This window comes from Rhinopithecus roxellana, chromosome 2 (genome assembly GCF_007565055.1).
Source record: "Rhinopithecus roxellana isolate Shanxi Qingling chromosome 2, ASM756505v1, whole genome shotgun sequence".
Lineage (NCBI taxonomy): Eukaryota > Metazoa > Chordata > Mammalia > Primates > Cercopithecidae > Rhinopithecus > Rhinopithecus roxellana.
In genome coordinates, this window is record NC_044550.1 from 152,970,935 (window position 1) to 152,984,809 (window position 13,875).

Sequence of the window (13,875 nt, forward strand, 5' to 3'; positions counted from 1 at the left end):
AGATTGCTGGGCCCTTCCCCTAGAATTTCTGATTCAGTAAGTCTGGGGTGGGACCAGAAAACCTACATTCCCCTAAATTTCCCAGATGATGTTGCTGGCCCAGGACTATACTATGAGTATCACTGGATCTGATTCTAAGCTTCTCTCCTAATTTCACTGCTGAGCAATTTAATACAGACTAAATAAATCCCATTCCAAACTTTCATGAAACAAAAGCATCTGATACCTGTGACACTTAAAAGTACTATGAGAGCCTACACCATCCGGCATTCTCAAAAGAGAAGATGATTTATTTCTGGTTGAGACAGGGTCTCACTCTGTTGCCCAGGGTGAGTGGCATGATCACGGATCACTGCAACCTCTGCCTCCCGGGCTCAAAGCAATTCTCCCACCTCAGCCTCCCAAGTAGCTTGGACCACAGCTAATTTTTTACATTTTTTGTGGAGACAGGGTTTTGCTATGTTGCCCAGGCCGGTCTCAAATTCCTGGGCTCAAGCGATCCACCTGCCTCAGCCTCCCAAAGTGCTGTGAGTACAGGTGTGAGCAACCATATCTGGCCTTAATTTCTGCATTTTTTATAAAGATGGGGTTTCTTCATGTTGCCCAGGCTGGTCTCGAACTCCTGAACTCAAGCAATCTACCCGCCTTGGCCTCTCAAAGTGCTGGGATTACAGCAGTGAGCCACCACACCCAGCTTAATTTTTCCAGTATATAACACATACACTTAAATGTAAAAGTGGGTGGGGGTAAGACCTGAAATCCTATTTGGGAGATTGAAGGAACTGAGGCAAAGAAATAAAAAGGCAGCATTCCTGTTAAACATCGTATTAAAAAGAATTTACTCATGCTAAAAATTCCCACAAAATTAATAGTGGGCTTTGTACTCACAAAAAACTAAACAAAGATTGTCTATAAACTCATTCTCAATGTAGTCTGTCATCATTTTATTATAACTAAGGCAAAACAGTTTCTGACATGGCTCTCAATGATCCCTGTCTGCTGGTACTTATGTCCTGTCCCATGTGGGGGCTGGACATTGTGACTTATTTCTACCACACACACAAAAAAATCAAAGGATGTTACTTTCATGACTAGGTTACAAAAAACAGTGATTTCTATTTTACTGGCACCCTCTCTTTTGCCTTCTTGGCTTATGTGCTTTGATTAAGCAAGCTGACATTATTAGATGCCTACACCAGTGAGGAACTGAAGCCCTGTCAATCCAACAGCCTAGAAAAAAACAAAATCCTTTTAACAAAGAGGTGAGTGAGCTTGGAGACAAATACTTCCTTAGTCAGGCCTTTAGAGAAGACTGCAAGGTCTGAGAGAGACCTTAAAGTAGAGGATCCAGCTAATCTATCCCAGATTCCTGACCCATGAAAACTGTTCAATAATAAATGTATGTTGTTTTAAGTCACTACATTCTGGAATAATTTGTATACAGCAGTAGAAAACCAATACATGCAATAACCATTTATCTTTTCTCTATTCAAATTCAAATGAAAGAAAAAAAATGGCAGAATATGTAAACTACACTTCCTATTTCTCACTAGTAAACTGCAAATTCCATCGGCAGTGTTATTTAAGAAACAGATAAACTTGATCACTTTCCTTAAGTCTCATGATTTGTATTTCAAAGCCTTGATCAAACTCAGAAGTTTTACTCAAAAAGAGTAGAAAAGGCCAAGGTTTACAAAAACCTTTAAATATCACCTTCTACCAGAAATGTTTTTCTATGTAACAGGATTTTAAAAACTAAACACAAACAAAAACATATGGACACACATGTGTATCATCTCATCTACCATCCACCCTTAAATACAAACCAGAATGTAGAAAGAATATGGCAAAACCAGTATTTCGTAATTAAAACAATTACAAGGTGCAAAAAAAGATTTAAGCTATTTTTAAGAAAAGTGTTATAAGTGGTATGGTCACACAACAAAGTAACCAAAAATTTACCAGCATACTTCATGTCTAAAAGGTAAAAAAGATAATTTTATATAAATTATAAAATGGACAAAGTATGCTACCTTTATTAGGATCTCTTACTCTTCTATTTTATAAAATCTAAAGCCTACAGAAAATAAACTTCTTACACAAAACATTTCTGATAGAAATACCAATGTTTTTTTAATAGAGAACTTGTAAAGAAATTATCACTACCAGCTTCCATATAATCATGAGATGATCGAAAGAGCAGTGTAAGCAGAAGGCAGAAATAAAACTAATTAGATTTGACAAAATGTGGTGTCAATGATGTATTAAAAATGTAACCATTGGCCGGGCGCGGTGGCTCAAGCCTGTAATCCCAGCACTTTGGGAGGCCGAGACGGGCAGATCACGAGGTCAGGAGATCGAGACCATCCTGGCTAACACAGTGAAACCCCGTCTCTACTAAAAAAAAAATACAAAAAACTAGCTGGGCGAGGTGGCGGGCGCCTGTAGTCCCAGCTACTCGGGAGGCTGAGGCAGGAGAATGGCGTAAGCCCGGGAGGCGGAGCTTGCAGTGAGCTGAGATCCGGCCACTGTGCTCCATCCTGGGCGACAGAGCGAGACTCCGTCTCGAAAAAAAAAAATTTAACCATTATAAAGGGTGCATCGTGGAGGAGAAAGCACATTTAAAAATCAACATCCTAAGAAAGCTTTTAATCTCTATTAAATTTACATTTAAATGAATTTTAATTGTGCCAGAAAATTCTATTTATTATAATTAGCATTGCTCTCTGTTTTGAATTTACTGAAAACACTGATAGTCAGGCTTTTATAATTAAATACAGAAAAACACAAGAGTAAATACAGTTTTCAAAAACTTTAAGGAATTCTTTTTTACTGGTAGCTCTGGAAAATGCTTACATTTCTGGCAAACAGTGCCAGTTAATTTGAGGTAATCTGTTGAGTAAAACAAAAAATCCATGGTATTATAAAATTAGCTTAATAAACGTTACAGTCATAAAATAGTTTCTCAATTAAAGGGATAAAAGTGTACTTCCTCAAGGGCACTGATAATATTCATCCAATATAGGCCAAGCTTCTGCCAAAGCAGTATTCTCAACGTTTTGTCCAGGAATTCCTGGGTGTCCTTGAGACCCTACTGAATCTGCCAGGTCAAAACTACTTTCATAAATTTACTAAGCTATAGTTGGGCGAAGCGACTCACGCCTGTAATCCCAGCACTTTGGGAGGCCGAGACGGGCGGATCACGAGGTCAGGAGATCGAGACCATCCTGGCTAACACGGTGAAACCCCGTCTCTACTAAAAATACAAAAACTAGCCGGGCGAGGTGGCGGGCGCCTGTAGTCCCAGCTACTCGGGAGGCTGAGGCAGGAGAATGGCGTAAACCCGGGAGGCGGAGCTTGCAGTGAGCTGAGATCTGGCCACTGCACTCCAGTCCGGGCGACAGAGCGAGACTCCGCCTCAAAAAAAAAAAAAAGAAATCAGCCAGGTGTGGCGGTGCATGCCTGTAATCCCAGCTACTCGGGAGGCTGAGGCAGGAGAATCGCTTGAACCTGGGAGGCGGAAGTTGCAGTGAGCTGAGATCATGCCATTGCACTCCAGCCTGGGCAACAAGAGCAAAACTCCATCTCAAAAAACAAAAAAAAATTTTACTAAGATGTTATTTGCCTTTTTCATGTTCATTCTCTTACAGTGGAGTTTCCAGGGGCCACATAACTTATGATATCACAATAGATTTAATGTGAAAACAAACAGGAGAAACCAGCTTTTTTCTACTAAGCCACGCCAAAAGTGTAAAATAAGATGACTTCCCACTAAATTTTTTAAATTATTCTAGGAAAAGCACAGTTATTGTTCATAAGAAATTTTAAAATGTTCACATGTAATGAGTGTATTATGCATATCTCTAAACTAGTATTTTAATTTCTCAGTTTTAATTTCTAATATTAAAAAACAGATAAAACATACGTAAGTAGAAATTCTTTGGGATCTGCAGCAATTTTAAAGAGTTTAAAGAAGACTGTAACTAAAAAGTTTGAGAACTGCTGTGCTAAAAAACCAGACTGCTAACAGAAAAATAATCTAATGAGAATGCAGGACTTAGAGCAAATGCAGAATGACGCTAGATATGAGCAACTCGCCGCCCACCCCCACCCCCGACCCAATTCCTATATATCATCCCTAACACAAAATTAACATATTTAAGAAATAAACAAGATTTTAAAGTTCATGAAATTAGTAGTACTGGATGACTAGTCAGACACTGATACAAGACAACAGTCTTTTAGGAAGAAATCTACTTCTTTCTAAAATGCAGAATCCTACACATCTCGTATCTAGATAAACAGTTAAACCCTACAGCTAACTTTAAAAGCAGGGATGCCTGGTTTGTGGTCCAGAGTAGTTGGGCTATATCTCAGTAAAGCAAAGACCCTTATTCAACTCAGCAGAATTCCACTACTGGGCTACATTTCAATTGTTCCCAAGACCCACAGAACTAGTCATTTGAGGCTTATAAGAGTTCATACAAAAACAAATGAGTTTAACTGAATTTGCCTTCTATTCTTCAGTAAACTCTACTACAAAAAAAAAAAGAACATCAAATATGATGACACTAAAGTAAATTAGCATTTAAAAGCCTAAATTAAAAGCTTACCATAAAGTTAGCTCATAATCATTAAATTCTATTATTTTAGAAACAAACAAAGTAAGTCAGTCACAGATAGACAAATGCATGATTCCACTTATATAAGGTACCTAGAATAAGGAAACTCATAGAGACAAAAAGTAGAATAGAGGTTACAGGGGCTATCCTTAGGAGGGAAGGAGCTTAGTGGGCACAGAGTTTTTGCTGGAGATGATGAAAAAGTTTTAGGTACAGATCATGGTGATGGTTACATAACATTGTGAATGTATTTAATGCCAATGAACTACACATTAATAAATGGCTAAAATGACAAATATATTGTATTTTACCACAACAAACAAACATACAAAATCACCTACCCTATAACAATACTTCCAGTTTTACAGTTTTTCTTCCAATACACAAGTATTTCAAAACTGACTTCCTCAGCTAAACACAGACATCTTAACACAACCCAGGCAAACAGTAAAAACCTTATTCAGATTTTCAAAAATCTGATGACTGTTCCTTATAATCTCCTTAACTTCCCTACCCACCAATACGTATGCATGTACTTCAACATCAGAGAAATGCTTTAAAAAAAAAGTTTCTAAGACATGTTACTGTGACAAATACACGTAATCCAATAATACAATTTTCTGGATATAGGTACTGATTCATTTCAACATAGTTAATAAAGAAAACAGGCTTTCAAGCAAAACTGCCTTGGTTAGAATTCTGGTTTTACTATTTTCTAGCTATTACTTAGATGGCTTATGTCCCCACTTCCTCAGTGCAAAATTAGAAAATCTACTTCAGATATTGTTCAAGAATCAAACGAGTTAATACATGGAATGTGCTCAGATAGTACCCTGAAAAGTTAGCATCCAATAAGTGTTAGCTATTGTATCTATTATTACTCAGAAACAGCATGAAACCACTCTAATGTATTTCTGAAAAAACTTGGTACAGTGGAAACTATTTTCTGATTCACGAGAAAATGAAACAACAAATTTTCTGAAAATTATAAAAGAACTAAATTAGCCAGTATTTTTTTTTCTTTCTTTTTTTTTTTTTTGGTGAGATGGAGTTTTGATCTTGTCACCCAGGCTGGAGTGCAATGGTGTGAGCTCAGCTCACTGCACCTCTGTCTCCTGAGTGATTCTCCTGCCTCAGCCTCCTAAGTAGCTAGGACTACAGGTGTGCACCACCATGCCCAGTTAGTTTTTTTGTATTTTTAGTAAAGATGGGGTTTCACCATGTTGGCCAGGCTGGTCTTGAACTCCTGACCTCAGGTGATCCTCTCGCCTCAGCCTCCCAAAGTGCTGAAATTACAGGTATGAGCCATCACGCCTGGCCCAGTATTTGTTTTTAAGCTACTATTAGTATGGCTGCAGGGAACCACAATAAATACTTTTGCACTTCCAGACATCGCTTCCTTCTTTATTGTATTCTAATACATAAATCTCCTCTACTCTTCATACAAATCTATTACGGCCAGAAATACTTTGCGCTCTCTGTGTTACTAGCAAAGTTTCATATATGTTTGTAGGTGTGTGTTTAAGGGGGAAAGGAGGCAATATATTTCTCCTCTTCTGTGAACTATTTGACAGTGAAAGTTCTTCAAATGAGCGTTATCTCTAACACCTTATAATTGTTAAACAGTAACTATCTACTTACCCAATAAGCCCTCTGTAAATTTGCAAGAGTCAATCACAAATTGTATCATCTAAACCAGGGAATTTCTTTCTAAGAATGAATAATAATAATTATGCTGGAATAGAAAGTATAAAGTAGGACTCTTCCAGGCAAATCTGGATGTATGGTCACCCTACTTATTAAAAAAAAAAAAAAACTGGTAGCATCCTAAAATATGGGAATAAAATATCATTACTATACTTATCACATTTTGGACTTTAGTTTTAAAAACATTAGACATCTAATGTGAAAAAGGTAACATTAAAATACATTGAAATTAATTCTTTAAAAAATGTTTTTTCCATTTTCTTTTGATTATTTCTGAAGAAAGCAAAAAAACAAGACAGTTTAAGAAAAATGGAGTATCTTTTAAGGCAATACTTTAAAAAGACTCCTGAATCATAGCTTTCTTTCATTAGCTGCTTATGATTCTTAAGGTGATTTAAATTACAACAAACTACGGAACATAGTGTAATCATGTGGTTCTGTGGTAAACTGTAACCGAAAACTACAGCTTTAAGCATGGCAGCTGGCATATATCTATGCAGCCGTACTGTTATTCAGAGCTAGTGCCCATCTTGATCGAGTGTACCAGGTATGAATCCGAAAATCATCTTTGCTGTTATGGATACACACACATGTCGTTAACTCAATTAGCAAACACATTAGGAAATGCCAAGTACATACAAGACTACTGTGACTAAAACTGTAGGGAAACATAGATAGAAATACATAGCTTGTATGCTCCCCAACAGCTCACATTCTACTGAAAATAAGGAGCAATTCAGAGAGTCTCAACTTCAAATATTTGGTTTTAAACAACTGGTATCCTGCTCAGCATATATACCAGCATTAGAATTCATTTGAATCTGTACTCATTAAATACTGATAGAACAACACAGAAATGTAAACCAAGAATAAGCATCAAAGGAAATCTGGATTTTAAAATATGGAAAGCATGTAGCTGAGAATTAAGTAGAAAAACAGATTAGGCAAAAGAAAAATAATTAGCCGTACTCTATAGTATAATGTCATTAATTACCTAAACACTATTCAAAGATTTGTTATACTTATGAACAAAGGTTACATGAAAAAGAAATGGTCAGGGGTAGTGGTTCATGCCTGTAATCCCAGTACTTTGGGAGGCTGAGGAGGGCAGATCACTTGAGGTCAGGAGTTCAAGACCAGCCTGGACAACATGGCGAAAACACCATCTCTACAAAAAATACAAAAAAGGCCGGTATGGTGGCACATGCCTGTAGTACCAGCTACTCTGAGCCAAGAGGATCACTTGACCCTGGGAGGTGGAGGTTGCAGTGAACCGAGACCGCACCACTGTACTCCAGCCTGGGCGAAAGAGTGAGACTCTCTCTCAAAAAAAAAAAAAAAAAAAAAAAAAGTAATTTTATCACTTTGAAAAAAAGTAAACTCCCAGATAATGCCACCGCCTATCTATAGCAATTACCTCTGTAGCAATATTCTACAGAGTTTCTGAATATTCTTATACCAGCTAAGTATTTGTTGTTATTAATTCATACCAATTCTGCCCTAGTTACTTTAATAATTAGTACTAAACATATAAAATGTTAGCCATCTGGGGATATACTATATTAGTAAATAAGGAAATCCTTTCATTTTGTCATTTGTGACAACATGCATGAACCTGGAGGACACTGTGCTAAGTGAAATAAGCCAGACACAGAAAGACAATTACTGTACAATCTCATTTATATGATCCAACTCATAGAAGCAGAGAGTAAAATGGTGGTTACCAGAGGCTGGGGGCCATGGGTGAGGGAGGAGAGATGATTTTCAAAGGACACAAAAGTTCCAGTAAAATGAGAAAAAAAAGTTTTGGAGCTCTACTGTACAGCATGGCAACTATAATTAATAACTGTATATTTCAAAACTGCTAGGAGAGTAGATTTCAGAATGCTCTCTCCACAAGAAAATGGTAAGTATGTGAGCCAATGAATATATTAACTTGATTTAATCATTCTATAACGTAGACATGATCAAAACATCACACTGTACCCCATAAACATATACAAGTAATACCGTCAATTAAAAATAAAATTTTTAAAAAGATTTTTAAGAATAAAAAAAGAAAATTCTTTCAAATCACTTACTACCTAAGTAATAATTACAAAGGAATCCAACAGGATTATTAACACAAACATTAATAATTTTTTAGTATCATTAATCAAATGTTAAAATATTAATTATTTCTTTTATTCATCTAATTCTTTTTCAGAGGACAAAGGATTCATATAGAAATCACAGAAGTCCTCATTTTGAATCACCTAAGTCCCCTTTCATTTGGTTAATACTCAGCATATTAAAGACACAAGAACCACAAGTCAGTCCCAACTAATGAGTGGTTTCTGCTCAATCTATTTGTTGGAACAAGAAATTCACTGAATTTAGAAATACTAATGTTGTCTAGAATAAGGACCTCAAACCTATATTACAACCTCCTCCTTCCTCTATTTTTGAGACAACAGACCCTCTAAAGCCACAAGTCATTTTTTCATATTTTTCCATACTTTTTGAGAGTAGAGGTGACAGTGGAAGGAAATCAAAGGCACTGAGGATGAAAGACAGAAGCAGTGGCTGACATTTAGAGGCCAAGGATGAATATGTTAGGGAAGGACTATTCAGACCCTATCTTTGGTTCTGTACTCCGATCACAACTGGCACCTTAAAACAAAGACAGCTCTCTTGCAAATAAACGTGAGTGAGAGTACATGGCTCTCTAGTATAAACTGATTTTATTAATAGGAAGTAAAGCCTAATACATGTCATTCATGTTGCCCTGATGAGGATAAGCAGCTATTTTTTCATCATTTACTACTAGCTTTCTCCCTGGGAAGAAGTTATTATTCTTAATCAATCTTGTTAGTTTCATAAAAACTTCGTTAAGGCAGATAAAGATTAAAAACAAAGTAAGAAAGGCAACCAGATGAAAAATTTAAATAAGAATAAAATTTGGGAATTATTTGTGAGTTTATTCTCTATCACCACTAACCTGGTTTTTAATAAGTAATCAAAAGTAGCTATAAATATGATAAACATTTATATCACTTTTGTTTAAAAGAAGTAAATACCAGGCACCCAGTAGCAGTCTCCAAAAAGGAAACCAGTATACAGAAGACTAGACTGAAATATTAATTTCAATCTCTTCACAAGATAAAATGTTTTGATCTACTCCCATCCTAAAAGTATCTTTAATGTTTCTTTTAAAACAAATTAACACTGGTAAAGTTTATAACTGAGTATGGTTTTATACATATCCTATTAGCAACTTAAGTTTGGGGATCATTATCATATTTTTGAATCACAAGATTGGTATCTGTATGTTCTTCTCAATTTTAGAACATTGTCTCTTTCCTATACTGTGAAATAGCAAGACACATATATATCTGTTTCAGTGTGAATCTGTTAAAGATAAATACAATATCTATTACTTTTAATGTAATGCGATCAAGGTATTATTTTGTCAAAAATTAAAAAAAACACACCGCAAGCTATTTTTCTTTCAAAGTCAAATGTCTTATTTACTATTTACCCGGTGGTGGAATCAGAGGTGGAGCAGTGCTGACAGTCGGAGGAGGTGGAAGAAATGGAGGAGGTGGAAGGTGAGTGGGAGGAGCTCCTGGAGGGAAAAACGGAGGTGGTTTGCTGAAATTGTTGTCTACTTCAGTAGCAGATCTTTCAGAAAGGACCTAAAATTAGAACACAGTTAAATAAACAGATGCATAAATATTATGTAAGATTAATCTTAGTAAATTAACTTCATTTAATCTAAGAAACAAAGTAAAAGGTAGTTTAATTCACATATATGTATTTTTGCGGGGAGAGTAACAGTTCTACATGTGTGATATGTGCATACATATGCCTATGTGAGCATATACACACATATACTTTTAAAAATCTGCATATTCAAATCTTAAGAAAAACAACTGGCTCATTACCAAAAATTTCTTAATAAAAAGTAATTAAGTAATAAAAACACCCCACACAAGAAAAAAGTACTTCATAAAGATCATTTAACAAGTATTATCTTTGTCACCCAACCAAAGTTAAATAATTCAATTAAGGCAATGTAATCATTAATCACAGACACTAGCCTTAAGAAATTAACATGGCAGCAGGTCAGCCATTCACTGTACAAGGGCCTGTCATCAACAGGTTGCAAAGTAAGAGACTGTCAGGCAAGCATCAACAGACTGCAAGCAATAGGCAGCAAGATATGTAAATAACCTTATCATGTGAGCCTTGTAACTTTAAGAACAGGGTTTATTCTTGAAAAATAAAGCAATGTTTGCAAAATGCTTATTTGTGTGAACAGGTTAAGGGACAGACACCGTAAGAAGCACCCCAAACCTACTGAAATAAAACAAGCAAACTGGCACCTCAAAATCTGGATTTTTGGTAAGGTCCCCAAGGATGTGTAAATAAATTTGGGAAAGACAGCCAACATAATGTTGTATATTTAATTTATACTTCTCAGATCCTTGCTGACTAAAGCAATCTTTTAAACATACAATCCCTCTTTCTATTAACGTTTCCTACATTTAAGTGCAGTGTTTTTTGTAGGGCTTATGCTGATAAGCTATTTCTTTAAGTATTTATTTTGAGAAATCATGGCATTTTAATGGTAAGAGGAAAGGAAAAATGGACTAACATCTTCCACTATAGAAATGATTTGCCTTTAAAGATGCTAAAAGGAATATTTTACATGATCAACTTATCGAAGGTGAGAATAAAGTGCTCTGGACATTTTCAAAAGGACTCAGAAAACAGAATAAATAATGAAAAAAGTATGGCCAAACTGAATAGCTGGAAGTCTCAGTTATTAAAGTTCTAACATCAATTATCCAACTTACTGATAATTCACCTCTCCTCATTTTCTCACTTAAAAACAAAGGAACTCTACACCTCCCCCAGAAATGTCACATTAAATAAATTATGGTATATTCATCCAGTGAAGCTATCAGGAAGATATTTTAATCATATTTTAAGAATATGAAAACATACAAATAATTTTTGATGGGGGAAAAAAGTATACACAGAAATATAATAGTATCCCAATTTTGCTTAGTAACAAGAGATGTACCAGCTGTGGTTATCTTTAGGTGGTAAAATCACTGGTGGTCTTTTATTTTTCAATCAGCGAACCTATATACAAGTTGAATATTCCTAATCCAAAAATCTGAAATCTGAAATGCTCTAAAATCCGAAACATTTTGAGCACTAATATTTTATCCCAAGTGGAAAATTCCACACCCAACCTCGTATGTGACGGGTCACAATCAAAACTCAGGCCCACTACACAGTTTATTCAGGGTTGCCAAAGGAAAAAAAGATTATCATAAATTAACAAATCATTATAATAAATTAAATAACTTATATATGAAACATAAATTTCATGTTTAGACTTGGGTCTCATCCCTAAGATTACATACATACAAACATTTCAAAATCTGAAAATTTCCAAAATCTGATACACTTCTGGTACCAAGCATTTTAGATAACAGATATTCAAACTGTATTACGTTTCTATCAAGGAAAAGGAAAAATCCCTATTAAAAAAAGATTCAGAAATTACAAATTCTCACTGGAAATGCCTTTATAATAAAGGATGACTCATTCCACATTTTAAATCTCGTTGTATCACCTAAAACACAGCACAGCACTATGACTATCTATTGAATAAATTAAATTAGAATGCTGATATCATCCTTCAATTTAAGAAAATACTAAACCTGTATGTTGCTGTTCTCATTTGCCCGTCGCCTTCCTTCTACTCGGCTGATAGTTATAGTCTGACCAATAACATCAATTGCCCCAGGTAATCTCCTGTAACATAAAAATTGAATCAATTCAGTTTTACCTAATTACATGCTTAAAAAATAATAAAAGCAGTAAGAGAGAAAAACAAAATGTGTTTGCAATAAATTTTAAAATAAAATCAGATCACGATACACACTGAAAAATATCCCTGAGTTTAAGCTCACTACTTTGCACTGTCATAAACATTTTTATTAATAAGCTAGAACCAACATACCCAACAATGATCATAATGTTAAGTTTTAAGTCTCTGTAGAGCTCTTCTTCTAAACTTACTAGTTTTAGTAGTCTCCAAATAAATTTATCTTTGTGAAATTAAATAAGACAGCAAATGCTAGACAAATGGAAATTTTGGGGCCACTACAATTGTAACACATACTACAGCTCTGTTACAGAAACCTTAAATATTCCCCAAAAAGGCCTGAAAATATTGCTCATTTTAACACACACAGGATATATTCCAAGTGTTAACAAACATAAAAAAGGAACCAGTTTGTCATTTCTGATAACTTGCATTTAGACAGAAAAATTCAAATATTTAAATACTTGCCTTACCTCTATTTACAATCTTTTTAAAATTTATAAGGATATGGAAAAAACAGTCTATCATAAAACAATGCTACAAATTTAAGAGAAAAACCTAGTAAGTTGTATTTTAAATAATTAAAATAATGTTAAAAGCTATTATGCAGATGAAGGACTTTATAAAAGTATGCATGCCTAAGATGATATAGAAATCACTTGGAGAAATAGGCAATGAAAAACAGATGCAAATTAGATGGATTTCTCTTCATCTAGATTTCAGTTCTGAACAACACTGCCTTTAAAACTTTATAGAAGGAAAACAATTAAAACACCATAGATTCTTCGACAGTCACTAGATTAGGCTCCTAAAATGACAAATAACAGCAGCTACCATTGGTTGGATGCCCAACCTTCATTGTTTGTGAGGTTGGATGCCAAACCTCACAAAAACTTAAAAATTACTGTATACCTGTTAGAGACAAGCCGTGGTCCAAGGTGAAATCACTGACCTAAGCATGAATTAAAAGGCAAAACTAACTTTCAAACTTGAGTCTTTCTGATCCCAAAGACTACAGACCTCCCCTCCCCTTGAGCTAGGTTTCCTTCCAGCAAGACAATTCACCTTTGAGAAATTTAAGACTTTTCTGGAAATCTTGAGTTAGGAAGAGTTTATCTCAAGTAGACCTTGAAACACTCCACTAATTATTTTGTGCTAACAAAGACAGCCCTATAAAAAGTATATCATGACATCTGAAATGTTTTCAAGTACATAGTTCCCACTTACCATCTCTTGACCATTTAAGACTTCCCTTCTCTATAATTTTAGTACAATTTAAAAATGTTCAAGCCTTTCTAATTTTATGCCTGAGTCATTGACTTCCTAGATTTCCTCATGATCCCAAAGGTAAAGAATTATTTCATTGGAGGATTAACATATCTTCCAATACAGCTGAGGAAAGATCTTAATATTCACGTTACAAAAATCCAAATATCTCTATGATAAAACAAATATTGCTTCAACTTCTTCCCTATAATTTAAATTGCAAAGCTATGCCCACCATAACTGCATTATCAAAGCACATGCCATCAGCCCTCTGATATACAAACATTTCATATTCCAACATCCTACCAAATACACGTGTGCATTCTGAGGCCATAATTTCCTCTCCGTTAATTGCTGCCCTCCATTGTCAAAACTTTCACTTTCACTCTATTT

General features: G+C 35.2%; 1 protein-coding gene across 12 annotated transcripts in view; it reads right to left on the reverse strand.

Annotated features, from left to right (window-relative positions):
- FIP1L1 (factor interacting with PAPOLA and CPSF1) overlaps positions 1–13,875 on the reverse strand; it is a 75,389-nt gene that overhangs the window by 19,932 nt on the left and 41,582 nt on the right. For all 12 annotated transcript variants that reach the window (XM_010369020.2, XM_010369018.2, XM_010369017.2 and 9 more), the window contains 2 exons: positions 12,050–12,143; positions 9,850–10,006 (listed from right to left, as the gene is read on the reverse strand). In XM_010369020.2, coding sequence (XP_010367322.2) covers positions 9,850–10,006; positions 12,050–12,143 — 251 coding nt within the window. The remainder of the gene's footprint in view (positions 1–9,849; positions 10,007–12,049; positions 12,144–13,875) is intronic.